This window comes from Falco biarmicus, chromosome 13 (genome assembly GCF_023638135.1).
Source record: "Falco biarmicus isolate bFalBia1 chromosome 13, bFalBia1.pri, whole genome shotgun sequence".
Taxonomy (NCBI): domain Eukaryota; kingdom Metazoa; phylum Chordata; class Aves; order Falconiformes; family Falconidae; genus Falco; species Falco biarmicus.
Genome location: NC_079300.1, coordinates 11048651 through 11068514, shown reverse-complemented (window position 1 = coordinate 11068514; position 19864 = coordinate 11048651). Strand labels below are relative to the sequence as shown.

General features: G+C 47.5%; 1 protein-coding gene across 5 annotated transcripts in view; it reads left to right on the top strand.

Annotated features, from left to right (window-relative positions):
• Positions 1 to 19295, top strand: part of AP2M1 (adaptor related protein complex 2 subunit mu 1) — a 29679-nt gene extending 10384 nt beyond the window's left edge. For all 5 annotated transcript variants that reach the window (XM_056358161.1, XM_056358162.1, XM_056358164.1 and 2 more), the window contains 10 exons: positions 1772 to 1884; positions 7329 to 7594; positions 8973 to 9055; positions 13208 to 13343; positions 13441 to 13582; positions 15947 to 16066; positions 16577 to 16712; positions 17463 to 17560; positions 17718 to 17829; positions 18177 to 19295. In XM_056358161.1, the coding sequence (XP_056214136.1) occupies positions 1811 to 1884; positions 7329 to 7594; positions 8973 to 9055; positions 13208 to 13343; positions 13441 to 13582; positions 15947 to 16066; positions 16577 to 16712; positions 17463 to 17560; positions 17718 to 17829; positions 18177 to 18311 (1302 nt within the window). In that variant the 5' untranslated portion in view covers positions 1772 to 1810 and the 3' untranslated portion in view covers positions 18312 to 19295. The remainder of the gene's footprint in view (positions 1 to 1771; positions 1885 to 7328; positions 7595 to 8972; positions 9056 to 13207; positions 13344 to 13440; positions 13583 to 15946; positions 16067 to 16576; positions 16713 to 17462; positions 17561 to 17717; positions 17830 to 18176) is intronic.
• The last annotated feature ends 569 nt before the right edge of the window (positions 19296 to 19864 follow it).

Sequence of the window (19864 nt, the reverse complement as noted above, 5' to 3'; positions counted from 1 at the left end):
TTTAACTTCACTTTTGCTGTGTTCCTGAGCAAGTATCTGTTGACTGTTAGCATCTGTCTCTAGGCCAGCCTCTCCCTATCCTTTCCGTCCAGCCCAGACAAGTGGGTGTAGGCTAACCCACCCCAACAACAGTGTGGAGATCGTTGGTTATCTAAGGCTCTGCAGTGCCAAAGCTGAGAAATGCCGATGTGATTGTCACAAGGCTTGCCCTGTCACATTTGTAGTGCTCTTCTCTGTAAGCCAACCAAGCAGTTGCTGGAGTGGGTATTATGGCTTGGACTTAAGTGAATAGGGGTGCATATGGCTACAGGAATGGGATCTGGTGAAGTAGCTGTGTACTTTAAAAAAAAAAGTCTTCTGCGTCAATAATGTCTACCAGCTTTGTAGCTCTCCAAACCAATCTTCTGGTGAAAAAGGAGAGGATTACCAGTTTAAGAGGGTAACTTCTGAGGCACTAGCCCAAATTAAAGTGGGTCATAAAGAGATCTCCCATTCCAATGGCACCTTGTGGCCAAACTGGTCTTGGTTTGGTCTCTGAAGCGTTACTCAGTATGCTGCTGCTGGGGATCAGCAAAGGCTGTAACATTGCTGTAGCAAAACCATATAAAAGCTGTAATAAACCAAAGTGTACTTGCTGCTGAGAACCCCCTGCCATACAGTAATAGGCTTGGTAACATCTCAAACATTTGTGTGAACTGCATGCAAGAAGACAAACTAAGAATCTCGTCAGGTTTTTATCTCAGTCATTGGGGAAATAGAGCCTTTGTAGTAGAAATAAAGGGTCTATGATTTGCTTGTAGTTCCAGGCCTGTAGGTTTTTTTCTTGTGTTCAGGGGATAGGTCAGGCACTACTAACACTTGAGGCTTGATCTATCTGTGCTGCCGAATGGAATGAGAAGTGTGTATCTATTCCAGTGCTAATTTTAAGCTTCAGTCCTGGCTACAAATGGCAGTCACATTCAGAGCCTCATGTGTTATGGGATGCATGGTAGCTGATGTATACACCTTGACCTCAGCTCTTGAGTTGCTTCGGATGATCTCAGGAAGTCACTCAGCTGGGCCTCTGTCAGGATCCCTGTGGTGGCTCTTTAGGTCTGGAACAAGGCAGTTTGTTCCCAATGGGCTTTCTCATTGGGTCCTTGTTACGGTGTGCCCCCAAGGGGCAGTTCTGCAGCAAACATGAGGGAACGCTGATCAGGAGAGACTGGGATGTAGTTGGGGCTTAAGTACTTAGTCTGTACTGTGCATTGGGAACATGTACTTTTCCATAGAAAATCCTAGCAGATAAAAAAATATAATCTGTAACTGCAGCAATAAGGCTACTTCCCTCCTCTCCAAAGTAAAACACTGTTTCTAATAGAGCTCCTTACTTATAAAGGACTGTTCCCTCCAGCGTGTAAGCATGAGGCAGGCAGTTGCTTCCAGCACTAGAGCTGCTCCCAAGTTTCTAGCTGTCCTGCTGAGGCTCAGCCATGTGCTAGCCTGGCCAGATGTAACAAGATAAATTAGCTGAAGTAGCCCACACCATCAGACTTCCAGGAATATCTCTTGTCCCTCCCAGCAGTCTGCTGGAGTTGGTATTCTGTGGCATCAAGATGTATGCTGTAAGGTCCTCGCTACCACAGGTATTGTAAGAATTGTCTTCTGCTTGAGAATGGGTGTGACAAAAGGTGTCTGTGCCCTGGTGAATAGCCAGCAGGTGTCAAAGTCTGTGCCTGCTTTACTGCTTGCTGCCATGCAGCCCACTGATGTATGCCCTCTCTTGCTTCAGGTCTTAAGCAACATGGGAAGAGAAGACTAAAGTTCCATCATGATCGGAGGCTTATTCATCTATAATCACAAAGGAGAGGTTTTAATCTCTCGAGTCTACCGGGATGACATTGGGTAAGTGTTTGTGTTGCATCCCTGGTCCTTGCATTTCTGTCTCATTTTGGTGCAGTCAACAACTCAGAGCTGCTTTGTTCTGCTTTAGCTGTGCATGCATGTAAGACTGCAACTTAACTTGCTGCTCTAGGCTTAGTTCAGGGAAAAAAAAAAAGCTTGTTAAGCCCTGGTCACCTCCAGATGGTAGTAAAGAATGGCCTGCAGCCAAACCTGGGACTTTATGTTGGATGGTAGAGATCTGGCTGTTGCTCCAAACGCTTCAGCAATGTGAACTGCCACTGTAGGAGTCTACCAGCCTCACTGGTATAACTTTATGGGAGCGGTAATGTGGGAACTGTCTGCCATGCATTATAACCAGGGCTCTGAGTTTCAAACAGATGTCTAACATCAAGTATAGGCATACAGAAGATTCTGGTCTTGGAAAGTTATGCCAAGCAGTCTCATAATAACCATAGCTGTACACTTAAAGCTGGCATTCTGTCCCCCAACTTTGTATGGCAGCCTTGTATATGAAAAGCTTATATTCATTAGGTAAATAAAGTTGTGGGAAGCGCTGAAAGCCTTTGGTAGATTGTAGGTGTGTCATTGTACTTCACACAACTGTTACGATGCTCACTTAGACTGGATCTGTACAGTCCTTAGGCAGCTAGCTCCCAGAAGAAACCCTACTAAAAATTTGGTGTCTTATAGGCAGTGGATAGAGATATAAGGAACCCAGTACCAAGCGATGATGATGATTGAACTGAAAACCTTAAGTGACTTTCTTGTACATTACTTTTCCTAGTGGGTTTTCACTAGTGTTAGGCATTAGGTGGAAGTTAGTAACTGAAGTTTTCGGAGTTAAAACATAGCTAATGGAATGATGACTGTGGTAGATGTTAATTCAAAGTCCAACGAGAGCACCTGGCCAGTTCAAGAAAAAATAGTTTGTACCAGGTCTCCATAATGAATAGTAATAGGATGTGCTGTGAAACAACTTGTTGCCACGAATTACAAAAAACTGTCAAGCCAGTCTGCCTTCAGACTGCTCTGGTCTGAAGCGTGTGTTCCTTCTGGTTATGGATTGTCTAGTAGAGGTTAAAAGTTGAGGTAGAACTAGTAGCTAGTCAAGTCTTGCGGTGTTTCATTGATGGAATAGCAGTCAACACAGTGTCTGTAATAATAAGGCTTCACCTAATGAGCTTTAAATCTCTTGGCTTGTTCTGAATCAACAAAGGCAGAGTAAAGTAGCTGTTCTAAGGTTGAGTAAGTTGTTCCAGGACTTCCACACAGAGCAGAGCCAAGGAAGCATTGTACTTCTGAAGCAGAAAAATACTGGCTGCAAAGTTTTTTACCTCTGGTGTACTAACTCATTTTGGCATTGCATACTTGTTTGATTTGCTCTGAAGAGCTTCAGCTTATGCCACATCTGATTTTGTAAAGTTCTCCTAATGAATAGATATCACAGTGATGGAGCCAAGCCAGTCTGGATTATAGATAAATTGTGAGAATACATTGGGTGGTGGGGGAGAGGGGGCTAGGGACACTGTTACTGCAGTTTCTGCCAAAACCTTACCTTTTTAGTGGCTTGTGAACTTAAAGCACCTAACGATAGAATCGTACTCAAAGCAATGTTTATTCAAGAAGACCTTTTAATTTAAAGGGCATTCGGGCTGTGCAGATGTGAGCTGGGGAGTGAAGAAGTTACTTTTAATGTAGTGATCTTCTATTGCTTTTAATTTTGACTCCTTCCTCTTACAGAGCGAGTGACTTGTGTTCACTACGTGATAAAGTACTTCCTGCTGGCTGGCCAGGCAAAACTAAAAAATGTGTTTTCCTGTCTGATCTGTCTTGACTTTTTCATTTGGCAGAAGGTGCCAAAAAGATTCAAGTGTTTTCTCTAGGACTTCAGCAGTCAAGTGTTCCCTTGAGTGAAACCCTCCATTCGGTTCCTGTGGAAGTGTCAGTCTTGTGACATAGGTGGAGCTGGTGCTGGCTGTTACCCAAGCTTGCTCCCCAAGGTGTTGGATTCCTTCTGAAACAGGCCTTCAGACCTGGTTTGGAATTTTTTTAGATATGTAACCTTACATAACAAGTTATCTTAAAATGGCTGCGTCTCATCTTGTGGTGTAACAAAATAACTGAGAATCTTGCCATTTCCTAGCCTGGATGTTAGCATCAATACCAGGTCTACTTAAAAGCTTTTTGTATCCTAACCTTCAGAGGGGGAGGTAGGGAAAGGAATAGCCGTGATACTATAGCTTGTACTCAACACTGAAGGAATTCTGTCTCTAACCAACCAACCAGGTAATAGACTTCTAGAATACTGTACAGTTGTTAATTCCTAAATGATAGATCTGGAGTGCTGAGGGCTGAGCCCACCCAGCTTGCTGGGAGTTACGTTGAATGGCAAATGAGCATAGCTGCTGCTTGTCTGTGTGTGAGTGACCCTTAAGATTCCTTGGTCTTGCATTTGCCTTTGGCATTCTGAAGGCTCAGCTTCTGTGTTGGGAGAGATTAAAGTTTATCAGTGGTTATGAGAACCCCTCCTCTTGCACAGTTTGTCTAAATAAGCACATACTAGCTCAAATGTTAATGAGCAAAGTGATGGTCAATGAAGAAACCCTTCCCTTGACTTTGTTAAAGGCAGAAGTACCACAAAACTTGAACTTCCTTTGCTTGCAACTTAGAATGGCTTTAGTGCATGTAGTGCATCTGTCCATACAGCAGCTAGCTGCATGTATAAGCAGCTTCTCAAAAAAAAAAAAAAAAAACCAAAGCACCGTACATTTAATTCAAGATACTATGGAGGCCTCTACTGTGATCTTCAAGTGCCTTGTTCTTCAGTGACGTAGTCATTGGGAGAACCTACCTGCATTTAAGAATGTAGCTATTTAATAAAAATAAGCTATTTGAAACTGAGCAGCTTACATGACAAACTGCATGCACTTTATAAATGTAATAGGCATTTGGTTTCTGAGCTTCTTATACATCACTACAGCTTCATGGCTCTCGATCCCTAAGGAAAAAGTGCAAGCTGGATAGAGCAGTATCTGAATCTGCAGGATGTGCTGTATCTTTCCAGATGTGCTCCAGCTCTATCAAACTTGCTGTATTTCCTGTTGGCTGGACCAAGTCAGAAAGCATCAACCCAAACAACTTAAAATGAGAAGTACTGTCATAGAAATGCCCGCTTGGACTTGCAGCCCTGTTCTGAGGCAGGCTGGGAAGAAGATGCTTGATATTCTGTGGTCCCCAGGCAATGCATCAGATTGAGGCCTTGGGGTTTTTCCCCTCCAAGGTCTGTTACATGTATTAGCAGAGTAGACTGGGTGTCACTGATGTGGTACAGATGCAGCTCATCTGGACTAAATGTCCAGTTAGCCTTAAAATTCAGCTAAACACAGGTCTGTCCACGCTGGCAGCCTGACCATGGCATGTCAGCATTGTGGCTTGCGAGGGCTTCGTTGCTGCCACAGCTTGTTAGTGTCCATCCAATACCACCTTGGCCTTTTGTGCCCAGGAGCAGGGGGAGGGGGTGTTGTTTGGTCTCTTCTTATCTCTTTGGATTCATTGTGCCTTGTGTGTGTGTGTTTCTAACCCTTTCTCTTGTTGCTGTCACTCCTCCTTTCTCCGCTGGCGCCATTTCTGTCCATCCCATCTCATTGGCTGCTGTAGCAATAGGTAAGACACGCGTGGTAGGCCATGACTGGCACTGCACAGTGGGCAACTGGTGGGCTAGAAAAGCATCGCCAACCTGAGGCTTCTCCTCTAGCGTGCACCAGTCTGGTTTCTGGTTCTGGTACTAGTTGTAGTGGGTTAGAACTTGAGGCTGGGAGGGCTAATGCTCCAGAACAAGCTGAACTTTCCTTGCAAGGCTTACTGGAGGGGAGGAACGGGGCTTTTAGATATTGTTATTTCATAGTAGATCAAATTGCTTTCTTATGGAAAAATTAAGATAGAAATGAAACATTAATTTAACTCAAACTTCCAAACATTCTGGAGCAGTAAAACCTGAGAATTATTTGAAAGCCAGAACTTTACTTACGGGGGAGCATGTTTACTGATGGAGCTTCTACATATATACTCAGACCTTCAAGGAACAAACACCTGCTGTGGTAGCATATGTTCCCTTGAATATGCTTTGTTTTCAAACTTGGAACTGTCTGCTGGATTGTTGACAACCCTCAATGCTTACAAGCATTTGTATGCCTGTATCTTTGCTTGTAAGGATGCTGTTACTGTCTGCTCTGAAACATGGTGCTGCATAATCAGTACCATGGCCTCGATGCTGCAGTCAGAAGACCTACTGTTCCACACAGTGCCTGAGAGTATGAGTAGTAAAGCACAATTAGATGAGTCTTGGCTTGGTGTATAGATTACTGCTTTAAGTCTTGGTCTTGTCATACAAAGCACTCAGGCTTCCTTCCTGTGTTCTTAGGATTGGTGGACTTAAACTTTTATTTGGGGAGTTTAGCCTGACTTGTAGCTACAGGATAAGGAAACTCTAGTGTGGAAGAATTACATCCGGAATGCCCTGTTCACCCAGGAGGGATTTGTTTAGTGTCACTAGTGTATAGACAGCTTGGATTAAAGATGGCAGCAGCTAGGGGAAGCTTGCACAGCACACTTTCAGCACTGTGCAGAACCTCTTTACTGTAAATGGTGCTGGACTGTCCAGTGCATGTAATGCAGTGCCACTAGCATGCAGCACTATAGGGACCTTAAGTCCACATGCAAGAGACCTGTTCTGAAGCCTAGCAGGCTTGAGAGGACGTGTAACTGGAAAGCCAAAAGTGTTCCTAATCCTGCTTGCTGCTTTGAGCCTGCCCTCTGTGGTGCGTGGGGCATGGAGGTGAGGCAGATCTGAGAACTAAATCTCCCTTTTGTGGTATACCTGGACACTGATGTCCGTCAGGTGACCCGGGTAGGTTTTGCTGGTGTTTTCCTCGGTGGTATGTCTGGGAGGCAATGCCGTTGACATATATCTTGGGAGACTACAGCTTGCTTTGGAGCAAGAGTATGAAGGCCTGGGCATGCAGAGTAGACAGTAACTAGGTGTTTAATCAGAAGCGGGCTTTTCTTTGAGCTGTAAAACACTACTATATTTATTCCCAGCTATGGCAAATCAATTGGGAGTGCTAGCAAAAGTAATTGAAGGGAAGGCTCCTTTGCCATCTGACTCCAGATGGAGGTTAAGTTCTCCTTCTGACTACAGTTACACTGTAGTGCAAAGCTCTTTAAGAGACCAGTAGCACTGTCTTTCCTTTAGTTTGTGCAGAATTTAATGTCTAACGTTGCTCAGAGCCTTTACTTGTCCCTCTTAGAGACATCCCCGGGCACCCTTCCTAAGTGAGTTTGGTGTATGTAGTTCAGTGTCTGACTGTAATCGCATAAGCAGAACTGTGTAGCCAGCTTGTTTTCATGTGTGCTGTGCTAACTTATCTTTGGTGGTGATCTTGTAGGCGGAATGCTGTTGACGCTTTCCGCGTCAATGTCATCCACGCACGGCAGCAGGTACGCTCACCTGTCACCAACATCGCCCGCACAAGTTTCTTCCATGTCAAGCGCTCCAACATCTGGCTGGCTGCCGTCACCAAGCAGAATGTCAACGCTGCCATGGTATTCGAGTTTCTTTACAAGATGTGTGACGTGATGACTGCCTACTTTGGAAAAATCAGTGAGGAGAACATAAAGAACAACTTTGTGCTGATCTATGAGCTACTGGATGGTGAGATGTTTCCGTTATCTGCTGTCTGATACTGCATTTGGTCATTCTAAAACCCTTAGTTTGGTGTAGTAATAATCCTTGAAGTATTTTTAACGTGTGACTGAGTTCAAAATTACTTGTTCTGCTTTCAGATGCCACCTGTACTGTAAGTGTGGATAACATCTTAAGCCTCATACCCTTGTGTTGATCATGGCTCTCTGCTGAAATGTTGGCACCTGTGCGCTTGTATAAATGAGGCAGCTGGTACTGCACCCCAGCTTCTAGGTGGATCCTGTGTAGATGTAGGGCTATCTTTATCCTGAGGGCTGTCATTAGCATCTCTAAGGCCATCTGTCCCAGCTAGTGCCCAGGTGGCTCTAGCACTGTATGGTAGCAGTCACCCCAGGCTGCAGCTAGTTGCCTCTTGGGCAGTTCTGAGACGGAAGGAAATCAATAAAACCCAACCTGCTCTGTACCAGCCCTACCTCCCCCAGTGATAACGGCTCCAGATTTTACCACAGAATAAGAATACAGTGTCCCTTCAGCTGCTCGCGATATCAGCCTGCCTGTAGAGATTGCCCTTAAGCTGTCCCTGTTTTGCATAATATGAGCACTTTGTTTGTATTAGTTAAGCTTCAGTTTGTTTTCTGGACAAGGCACCACACGTGTGTCCTGGGTTTCGTAGCCAAGGGTCACAGTGACTGATGGTTTCTCTGTTTCCTCTGTGGGCAGATTGAGAGACTGCTGTTTCTCTGCTTTGGTCAGTCACTGCTGTCTTCTGGTAGGCACAGAGAGATCAAAACCTGTCAGCGTGGTGTTACTCGGTGTTCATGTTGGTGGTTGTCTTCTCCCCTCTAGATCTCTTGTGGGTTGTTCCTTTCCTTTTTGAGGGGAGTGGGTGTTAAGTGCACTGTCTGTGGTTAACATCTGTTTCTCTCCCACACTGATCACCCTGCAGTGCCACTATTCTGCTGTTGGTTTTTTAGGTTTTGATTTTTTTGATTACATCTTCATAAGAAAATAAAAACCTAAATAAAATGTTGTGAAGATAGATAAGGGTTTATCCAACAGCAGAAAAAGAATTTTTATTGACTCCTCTGTGTGCCCTGTGCACGTGGCTAGACTAATTGATATTTAGGCCTAAAGTGCAGTTGCTCTTAAAAAGCAGCAGATTCGTCAGCTGGACAGCTTTCCATCACACCTTCTCTCCAAAATATTGCACTGGGAAGTCAATTTAGCAAGGCTGTTTCTTTTTTCTTAGTAAGGAGTACTCTAGCAACTTACCCAGAAATGTAATGTGTAAGCAGTGTCTGTGCACTAATTGGCTCTCTCCTCATAGGACCAGCTGGCACGTTTGTACCTTGCAGTTCTGAACTAACCTCCTCTTATCCTTCTGTAGAAATCCTGGACTTTGGCTATCCTCAGAACTCTGAAACAGGGGCCCTGAAGACCTTCATCACTCAGCAAGGCATCAAGAGTCAGGTAACCACAGGAATATAGGGTACAGCACTGCTCTCTCTGCTGGTTAATTTTCTGTAAGCCTGTTCAGGAAAGTACAGTCTTAACTACCAACTAACCATTTGATCTGTGCTGAGTGGAGGTGCCAGAGTAGATAGAGGACACCCTGGCAGGGATATAGTTCAGGGGCATCTTGTTGTAAGTATCTCTGTGCTTGTGTGACCTCATGTTTCCTGGCACATGATAAGATGTAGGAGGAAGGGCCCTGAGCTAGGATAATGCATATAAATGATTGCTGGCTTTAGACTCTGCTCTCTGTCAGCTTCTGACAGAGGATAAACAAATCTACCTGATGAACCAGAAATAGCTCTTCTGTGTGTGAATCTCGCTGAGCAGGTCTGTTCTCCACCAGTCTTCAGTGCTTTGAGTTGTCAGGCTTTCAGGCTTGCCTTGTAATGAACTGTTCTTCAGTCTTGTGAATCTTGCTGTCAGTCAGGGAGCTGATGTTATTCTGTTGCTGCCTGTGCATCTTTGCAGATGAGCATCAGTACAGTCTGAGCTTTCTCATGTTAGAGATGAGAGTCTCTACTGTGAGTTTGGCACAGTATTAACCCTTGCAACAAAGTTTACATGGAGGTAGAGGATAAAGGGTACCTAAGGAAAAAGATGCTTAAATTGGACTGTTCTTGGGAACATGTTTTAGACTAGCTCTAATCCTACTCCAGGCTACACCCCTCAAAGCTAGACATCCCATCTTGGACAGCTCATGTTCAACTTCTGAAAACAAAGGATTGTTATAGTCAGTGTTTCTCATGTCCCCAAGGAGTATTGCTCACCTTGTCCATCTAACACAGCTACGCAACTCATAATGAGGACTTAGCCTAAAACTCACTAGTCTTCCCTGTGTAGCAGGTGAGTCAGGAAAAAAAGCTGGGAGTCAGTTAGTACTGAAACGTTACAGATCTGAGTGAAGCTTCAGCCCCAAGATACAAACAGAAGCAAAGTGCTAAACAAGAGCCTGCCTTGCAACTGTTCTTGTCTAGGGTAAGTGGAGGTCATAGTCTCTGGAGGCTCTGTTTCAACTCTGTTCATCAGCACTGACTTCCTAAGAACTCCTTTTTTAAACTTTCAATCTACTAGCAAGACTGGCTGCATCGCTCAAGAAGGAGGTGAGAGCGAAGCCGCCTCTGAGCAACAGATTTCCTGCTAGAACAGCAAACAATGTTTTGCAAGAGGGCATGGATATATCAGTGGCCAGATGTGAGCGCATCCGGTCTGTCCCCCGTCCCAAGCCCTAGTGTAAATCACTCTAGCCTTCTGCAGTCTGACATTTTAGGCAGTCAGCATTCAGATAGCTGAGTCAGCTCCTGTTCCTAGGAAAACTCAAAACTAACCACCACCCTCACTTCCTTCCCTCGCTCTTTTTGCTTTTGTCTGCTTTAACAAACTTTTATGCTGTTTGTGTGCAAACCACTGTCACAGCATCTTACTCCATTCAACAGCAGATTTGGCCCTTCCCTTACAAAGAAGAGTTTGGGCTTCAGCTTTATGTAAGTAAGCAGTTATTCTGCTCTGGTTTGGAATTTTCTGCAGCCCACTGCAAAAAGCGGAAGTAATCCTTCCCAGGCACGGTATGGCAGGGCATCAATTCAAACAGTACTTGCCATGTTCCCTTGTCTGCTCTCTACCCTGGTACATTTAGCCTCCAGCTCCTCCTTCACTTTACAGCCAACTTCTGGCAGGTACCTTGGACCAAAATCTGGGACTGGGTGGCCTGTTGTCAATGTTCCCTTATCCCTGCTTAGTTCCTGATGAATTTAAGGAGAAAAATCCACAGTTACGGCAGACTTGCCAAATTCAACTTTTTAACTTTGTTCCCAATGAAAGATTTGAGGCATGCTGGGCTGCTGCACTCTGAGAATGCCCACCCTATGTGGCCACAGTGGTCTTTTCAGGGCTGGTGATCTTGGAAAACAAGACTGCCTTATCTTTTTTGGAGGTGGGTCCAGTATTGCTGTGTTCCTTGCCATAGGAGGCACCCTTCTGCTCTGGGAATAGGGTGATGTGGCACACAGGTTTTAAAAGGTGCTAGTGTGCAACATGGTTTCACTTCTAGTTCCTCCCCATGAAGTAGCCCACTACTGAAATGGCAGGACTACAGGCTGTGCTGATTGAAGTCTTCTGTCAGGACTGGTGCAGGTATTGGCTTGGATATCTTTTTCCAGCAGAGGCTAAACCTGCTTTTACAGCTCAAGGTGGTGCTGTGCTGCGTGTACTCAGCTCTCACTCTTCAGATCGTGTCAGCATCTGCCCAGATTTCATTAACTAGATGAATGCTGTAACTTTCTTTCTCTCCAGGTGCTTTCTGGGAGTGAGTTGGTCAACTCATAGTTACAGTGTTTCCCCAAACTTTAAGACATAATGTAGTGCTAAAATGCTAGTGTTACTTCTTGAAAGAGAGGAGAGGGCTGCCCCCAGCTGCAGGAGCCCAGGAAACCTGGTAGCTGTCTGCCTTTAATCTAGTCAACATCCTGGTAACTGAGTACAAGTTGTTGCATATTATTGTCCTGTTTTAGCTGACTGACTTGGAACTTCCCTGAGCTGGACCAGTTGTGAGAAATTTCAGAGCTGGGTGTCTCCAGTCCCTCCCTTGGGGAACACTCATGCTACTGGGTGATCTCTGCTTCAGCACTCCCCAGGCACCTGCTTCTACATCCGTCCAGTCACTTTTTGTAGCAACCAGTTGAGGTTCTTCGCACTTACACTGTTGCAGGAGATGGACACTGATCATGTGCTGATGTTCCCCTTTGGAAGCCAGAGAACTGGAAGTTATATCTACATGTGCCTCTTGTTCCTCTTAAGCCTGAACGAAGCATTGAACAAGGCAGATAAGGAGGCTTTTTTTGTGGGACAGACAAGGGAAGTACTGTTGTACTGCATTGAGCATTTACCTAGGCAGTTCCCGGGGGAGTATAAAACTGTCGCTTAGAAGTTATGATAATGACTCTGCTTGCTCAGGAAGTGATTCTGTCTGTGGCAAGAACGTGGGTGAAACAAAGTGCTGCTGCTTTAAAGCTGAGATCATGTACTGCCACCCTGTGGGCCCAGTGCAAGGCTGGTGTGGCAGGACCCACTTCTGTGTTGTGCAGTTGTGGTGGAAGAAGCAGAATTAATAAGAATATAACTTTATACAGGACCCAGACTTAAGTCTGCCATCCTGGGTGCCTGGTGCTTCCCATAGTCTGGGTGTCTGTGCCATGGTAAACATCCAGGGCTTGCTTTAGGAGTGGCAACATTACTGGGAGTGGTGTTTGGCCTGTCTGTCACTCCCTCCGCTTTACCTTGTATCTGGGTGGTACATAATGGGCCAAGCCTGAAAAGCCATTTCGCTGCTAGGAGTGCTGGGTTCCCCAAGGGGAGCTAAAGGTCAAAGCCCCTCATCTTGTTTGTACTAATTGGCTGCCTAATTAATGAGCTGGCCTGCTTTGTTCCTGTCCTGAGGTAGCCTTAAGCTTAACCTGCCTCTTTCTCCCTTCCTCCCTTTTCTTGCTATTGACCTGCTTGCCTGTTAACCCTGTGTGTACCACACTTGCTGCTATACATCTACTTCTTGACTTTCTTCGTGTGACTGGATCCCGCCTATAGCATCAGGTAGGAAACCTCCTTGTGCCTCTCAACACAGTCTGTAGTGCTCAGAGCCTGGAAGCTGTTAGATGCAGGTTAGGTTAGTGTTGGTACGTAGCTAATGACTGCAGTCATTAAGAAGCAGTCCTTGGGGACTAGCTGTCTTGTGGCCCTGGGGTGTTGAGTTGGATAAGGGTGTGAACTGGCCTGTCAGCTGCTTCTCTGCTTAATGTGGATTGATGTGACAGTCTGAGTCATGATTTGAATGTCATTGGTGGAGCCCATGCCTCCCTGCACCTAGATGTAGCTTAATGGACTAGCTAACAAAATGGGAAAACCTTTCCTGCTGTTATGACCAGTTTTTGGTTAGGCATAGGATTTGCTGCACTGAGGAGACAAGAACCAAATCATGGGGGCTGTGACGGCACCCGTACCTAAGCATCAAAAGCAGTTGTGTGTAATAAATGGCAAGTGGTCGCCTTTAGATTTAAAGCAAGGTTTCTTAGTCTTTGAATTAATCTAGATGTCTAAGATGTCATCTCTTCCCTTCAGACTAAGGAAGAGCAGTCCCAGATCACTAGCCAGGTGACTGGACAGATCGGATGGAGACGTGAAGGGATCAAATATCGTCGCAATGAACTCTTTCTTGACGTGCTGGAGAGTGTGAATCTTTTGATGTCCCCGCAGGGTAAGTAGGAGGCATTGAGCTGGCATCCTTTTCCCCTTCAAGGTTTGAGAGTGGAGACTTGCATAAGTGTTCTGAACCGCGCTCTTCTCTACACCAGGTCAGGTTTTGAGTGCCCATGTCTCTGGCAGAGTGGTGATGAAGAGTTATCTGAGTGGAATGCCAGAGTGCAAGTTTGGCATGAATGACAAGATTGTAATTGAAAAACAGGGCAAAGGGACTGCAGATGAAACGGGGAAAAGGTAAGAGACATTGGAGTAAAAGCCACTTGCCACTAGGGGCTCTTATGAAAGGGCAGCACTTAGTAGTTCTTCTGATTTGACAGACAAAGCTGATCTTTTTGTCCCTTCAGACATTACTGCTAACTCTTCTCTGGGTAGGTCAGTTGTCATGCAAGCTACCAGCCTGAGTGCCTTAATACAGAGGGCTTCTCTACAGCTCTTCAGGTATTAAGATTCAAATGCAGTGTTCAAAAAAAAGCCCACAAGATTCAAAAAACGTTAAGTGTGGAGTTCTTGCAGCTGGAAACACTGCGAGATGGATTTTCGCAGGGTTTGTCTCTAGCAGTCCTAGTCAGTGCAGAGACTCTTATTCATAGGATGCAGTAGTAGTGCTCTGAGGGAACAGTGAAGGAACCCCTCTGACCACAGCCTGCTTGACTGTTCCCACGAACTGGAGCAGCTGACAGACTAGCCCTGGATAAGCCCCTCCTGACATACATGTGGTCAGTGGCTGTGTGGATTAGAGGCTCATCTCTTCCAGGAGCCCAGCTACCTTCCTTCCCAGCTGCACCCTCATCAGTACCCACACTGAAGCTGAAAACGGGTCTTATGCCTTCTCCAGCCTTCCTGCTTGGGGTGAAGAGATAAAAGCAAAGGGACTACCACTTTTCTCTCACTAACCATTTGTAACTCAACTGTGTTTCTCTTGGTTGTTTGTTTTTGTTTTTTTTGCTGACCCCAGTGAATTGGGAAGGTAGATAATCTGCTTCAGCTATGTGTGCACTCTGCTCTCCCCCTGTCTCTTGCTTCGTGTGACTTGTGCATGTAACTTGGATCTCAGACACTTTCCATGATGGTTCCTGTAAATGGAGCTGAGCTGCTATTTGCCTTTTCTCTCAGAACCAAGCCAAGAGCTATCGCTTCACTGTCACCTTTAAGCCATCTTTCCTGTACTTGAATCTAGCTAGTAAAATGGATGAGCCTCATGTGGCTGCCCAGTAGGGATGTAGTCTAGTGAAAATGTCATCTGTGTAGGCGTCTGCAGAGTCAGTAATGCTGTCCCAAAGCTTCTGTGCCATGAGTGCCTTTGCCTGTAAGTGTGCCATTTTCTTGAGTTCTGGAAGTAAGATAGACAGGGACTCTTGCTAGGTGGTTATCCCTAACTGTCTCTTCAGTGGGCATGAGCTTGGAGGTGTTACTCTCCAGAAGCATTTAGTTATGAGGTGACCAAAAGGGACAGCTTCTGCCAGTTGCTTTTTGGCATCTAGCGTGTAGCAATGCCAAGCCCTGAGTAATGCTGCCTGAGACCCGGAGCAGTGTTAGGCAGCAGGGCTTTCCCAGCAGATTTCCAAAGAAACAGGAACTAGTTGGCTAACATTGGCTGTTACCTGGCCAACTGGTTAGGAAAGACTTAACTCCCACTTACAAAGCACCAAGTGCCCCACTGGTTTGTGTAACTAAACAGCCAGTCAGCCTGGGGTCAGTCTGCTTCCCACTTGTGCAGGTAATGGTGATTCCCAGGACAGCTGAACCTGCCTGTAGTGCTTGTACTATCAACACATTTACATGGTTGTCCTGTTAACCCAGCACCTGAGGCAGCCTAGATATTGCAATACTACACTGCTGCACCTTCTCTACACTGCTGCCTCTTCTGTTTCTACCACCTTCTCATTTTCTGGTCCCTCTCAGTAGCGAAGAGGTCTTGTGTGTGACCTCTGGATATGTAGCAAGGAAAGTATTCTCAGACTAGAACTCAGTACTGGCAGGTTAGGCTAGTGCATCTACATGGACAGACTGTAGCTGTGCAGATTTTTTTAAGAAGTGAGAGATTAAAACTTTATGGCATAATATTGTGGTCTTCACCAAATCAGATCAGAATCGAACCACCTGCTAGCAGTGTGGAAATCAATAGCTGTGAAGAGATTTCTGAACAGGAGGACCACAAACCTGGCATCTCGTGGCTGTGTGGCAGTGGGATAGCTTTGGACAGGAAAGTGTTTTCTCTCCTTTTGAACTGTGCTGTGAGAAGACTTGGGCTTAGCGGAGTTGCCTTTGCAGTACTAAGGTGCTGCTGGCAGGCAGACCCAAGCATTATGTTGCTGGCTATGACAGAAGGGTGCTGCTCTAATCTCTCTCCTCTTTGGGGAGAGGAGGGAGAGAATTCCTTTGAATGAGCTTCCTGAAATAAGATTTTTGTGGTGGTGAAACAAGGAAAGTCTGAGCCAAGAGGCTGCTGTCCCTTAAATCTCTCCCTGCCTCCCCATTTCCTGGACACCTGTGATGGCAACATGCTCTGTAGAGTAGTTTCTGCCTGGGCAGACTTTGACTGCACCAACATATCTGGGCTGCAGCTTGCACTTGTTTAACTGTGTCTCGTGTTTTTAGCGGCAAACAGTCAATCGCCATCGATGACTGCACTTTCCACCAATGCGTGAGGCTCAGCAAGTTTGATTCTGAGAGGAGCATCAGCTTCATTCCACCAGATGGAGAGTTTGAGCTCATGAGGTACTGTGGTGGGGGATGAGCGGGCTGGCATTGGCATCTGCTTGCTGCTACAGTAGGGTTGCTGCTCTCGAGCAGACTTGCAGCCCTTGAGCACCTAACAAATATGCACTTGCCTTCTTGTTTTGAGTGGAATCTGTAGGGTGTCCCACAAATTCTCCTTTAACAAATGTGGTAGAAGCCCAGCTGCGTGATTTTCTTTGCCACAACTGTAGTGTTGGATGTGGGTTTCCTTACCCTTTAGCTTGCTGTATCTGTGTTTTCAGTGTTGTAAAATTTGTATCCTTGAACAGGGCCATTGGCAGGAACCAGATATAAAACTTGGGACTCAATCACTGCCGTATGGCAGCACAGATCTTACTGCTGCTTCCTTCTAGGATGGCTCCCGTTCTGGCTGATGTTTCTGAGCTGATCCCTGTGTGCAGAGAGGGTCGCTTTAGGAAGGTGGTACAATTTAAGACCATAAGGGAGTTAACTCCTCCTCAGACTTCACTGTTACTTCCATCCCTGCAGATACCGAACCACTAAGGACATTATCCTTCCCTTCCGTGTGATCCCACTGGTGCGGGAGGTGGGTCGGACCAAGCTGGAAGTCAAGGTGGTCATCAAATCAAATTTCAAACCTTCCTTGCTGGCCCAGAAGATAGAGGTAAGAGGGGGACCAAAAAAAAAAACCCCAACAACCTATGGTCTCTTGTGCCTGGGAATTGTGCTGCTTTGTCCCCTGCTGCGCGTCCTCACAGATGAGTCCTCAAGCTTGTACAGGCCTACAAGTGAACTGGATGCCCCACAGATGCGTGATGCTGTGCTATGGAAGGGAACCACTGCAAGTAGGGAGCGGGAAGTTGTTTCCAGTTGCACAGCCTCAGCAGAGGCCTCATTCCCTGCAGCAACTGTTCACTTAATGTCTTGGCTGCTGTGAGAAGTGCATGTTCTGCCTACGTGATCTGATGGTATGTCAGACAGGCAGCAGGCTACGAGCTGTGTAAGACAGGCTAAGGGTGGCTTTGCAACTTTGTCCCCTCCTGGGAAAGGCTTACTGCTGCAAAGCTGGGCTGTACAGAGCCTGGTGCAACCAGACGTCCCTGGCCAGCCCAGCATCCTTCCTGAGCTCATCTGTCTGACACTGGCCAGGCTTCCTGCAGCTTGAACTGGGGAGCTCTGCCCTGTTCCTTGCTGACTGTTGTGGATTCTGAAAACATGTTTGAATCTTTTGCTTGAAAACGAGAAACTGGAGAGCTAGCCTAGGATGCTTTGTGGTAGCTGATGTTCTTTCGGCCCTGAGATGGGAGCAGGAAGGCTAAGGGGGGGTCCAGGAGAGGCAGTCTTCCCCTGAGACTGCAGAAGAGTGCTCAGGCTGCAGTCTCCTTGCCTCTGTTCACCAGATCTTGCCTTCCAGGTCCGGATCCCAACACCCCTCAATACCAGTGGAGTGCAAGTCATCTGTATGAAAGGGAAGGCAAAGTACAAGGCCAGTGAGAATGCCATTGTCTGGAAGTAAGTGAGCGTGTTGAGTCTGGGGTGCTGCAAGGGCAGGGCTGGCTTGGGGAGGCAGAGTCTGTTTAGCGTTCCTGCCTGTCCTGAGCACATGTAGCGAAGGGGAGAATATAACTCTTCTTCAGGCACCCTCTCACTTCTGGGCTTTCTCTGATAGGATAAAGCGTATGGCCGGAATGAAGGAATCCCAGATCAGCGCGGAAATTGAACTGCTGCCCACCAATGACAAGAAGAAGTGGGCTCGGCCCCCGATCTCTATGAACTTTGAGGTGAGTCCCTGTCCGCCTTCCAGGGCGCAGCTAACCTTAGAGCTTTTTCGGTCTGCTCCCTTCTGCCCTCACGGGGATTGCACAGGTTTGAGTGCTCCCTGTCCCAAGCTGACGTGTGACTCTTCCTAACACCAGGCCAGCCAGCCAGCAGAACTAATGGAAGAAAGTTGCCCTTAAAGCCATTAGGGTCTGTCACCATGTGATGTGTGCAGGGAGTAGGGAAGGGAACAGTGGTTCTTGGTGTCCGTTCCTAGGTGCAGAGACCAGGGTCCTAATGGCATTTGTGTATGGAGAACGTCTTGCCCCTCTGTTCCAATGCTCTCTGTTGCTTTTCCTTTTCTCAATAGGTCCCATTTGCACCCTCTGGGCTGAAGGTGCGCTACCTGAAAGTCTTTGAGCCAAAGCTGAACTACAGTGACCATGATGTGATAAAATGGGTGAGGTACATTGGCAGGAGCGGGATCTATGAGACCAGATGCTAGCCCCAGCAGGCTGGTAGGCTCCCTCTTCTCCAAGCCATCCTCCACCTCTCCTCAGTCTTCAACTACATTCAGAGAAAACATCTGCCTGGCCCCTTCTACGCAGATTGAAAGACCCTGTGGCTCACCTTGGGAGCGGACTTGCCTGCCTGTGCTCAGTTACCACCCATGCTGCAGATGAAGTTCAGAACCCAACCATGCGCAGGGGTGCAGTCAGCCTCCTGCTCCCCGTCCCAGGGTGGGGAAGGGCTAGTCTAACTCCCATCCTCTCGTGATCTTTCTAGGGAACGTCCACCATTAAACTCCTCTTCTGTTGGTGTCTCACTACTTGCATCATATCCTAGTATTTTTGAAGTTCTTGTGCATATGTACTCGTAGAATAGACCTAAACATAGACTGGACAAATCTGAGTTGAAGTTACCCTGGCTTCTGTACTAGCTATTGCTGTTGTGGTAGATGTTGCTGGCCAGTCCGAGATGCCTGGGGGGTGAGTTTGTCGGGCCTCCACCAGAGGAGGTGGTGGGCTCGCCAGATCTCATCGCCACCTTATATTTCTTGCAAAGTCGTCGGTATAGAGTCCTGCCGTGGGAAGGTTTGTGACCAAAAAGGATGAGAGTTTAGGCTCCTGCTGGTGTGTATGTGGGTGGCACAGCATTTCAGGTCCTTAGAGCACTTACCCCCACCCGCTGCTGGCTTGAGCCAGTGTGTCCTTTCCAAACAAATTGGAAACGTGGCCCCTCTGCCCCAGGGAGTGTGGGTCAGCTGAGCTCAGTCAGGATGTGAACAGGGTCTGTCCTCGGGGAATCCAAAATGCAGTTGGCACTAAGAGCCCCCTGCCCCAGCCTGCCCTCTCCACACTTCTACCAAACGCTTCTGGGCCATAGGAATGCTGCTGCTACCCACAATCCCGCTTCTGGTAGTGTGGTCTCCATTTTGTACACTTTGTGATTTGTCCAGCTCTGAATCTAATAAAGTATGTAGAACAGAGATGGCTGCCTGCGCTGCTGTGTGGGGCTTGTGGTGCCGGCGCTGGGGCTGTGCTGCAGGGCCCGAGCGGAGCGCTGTGCGGCTTGCTCCTGTGGTTCCCCGGCCCTGGGCTGCCACGGCGTTAGCAGGTGGAAAGAACCAGCCGTGACTTTATTCCCAGGGGGGCCGGTGATGGCTCCCAGGTGCTGCCGAAGATGCTCAGGGCTCCCCCCAGGGCCGGGCCGCCCCTCACCGCTGCCGCCGGGGGGCAGGCCCAGCCCCGCCGGCCTGGCCCGGGGGAACGTGGGTGGCTTCGCCCATGTGAGCGGCGGAGGAGGCAAAACAAAAAGGTTTTTCCTTGTGCCTGGGCTTGTGGAGGCCGGGGGCGAGGAGGGGGCAGCGCCCGGCGGTGACGGCGCTTGGCCGCGGCGCCGGGCCGGGCCGCAGCCCCCTGCCCCCGCCGGCTGCTCCGCGGGCCCTGCAGCCCCCCGCCCTCGGAAGCTACAACCGGGGAGCGCCGAGGCCCTGCCCGCGCCGCTGCCGCCCAGCGCCCCCAGCCCGGTCCCGGCGGGGCGCGGCGGCCCCGCCCC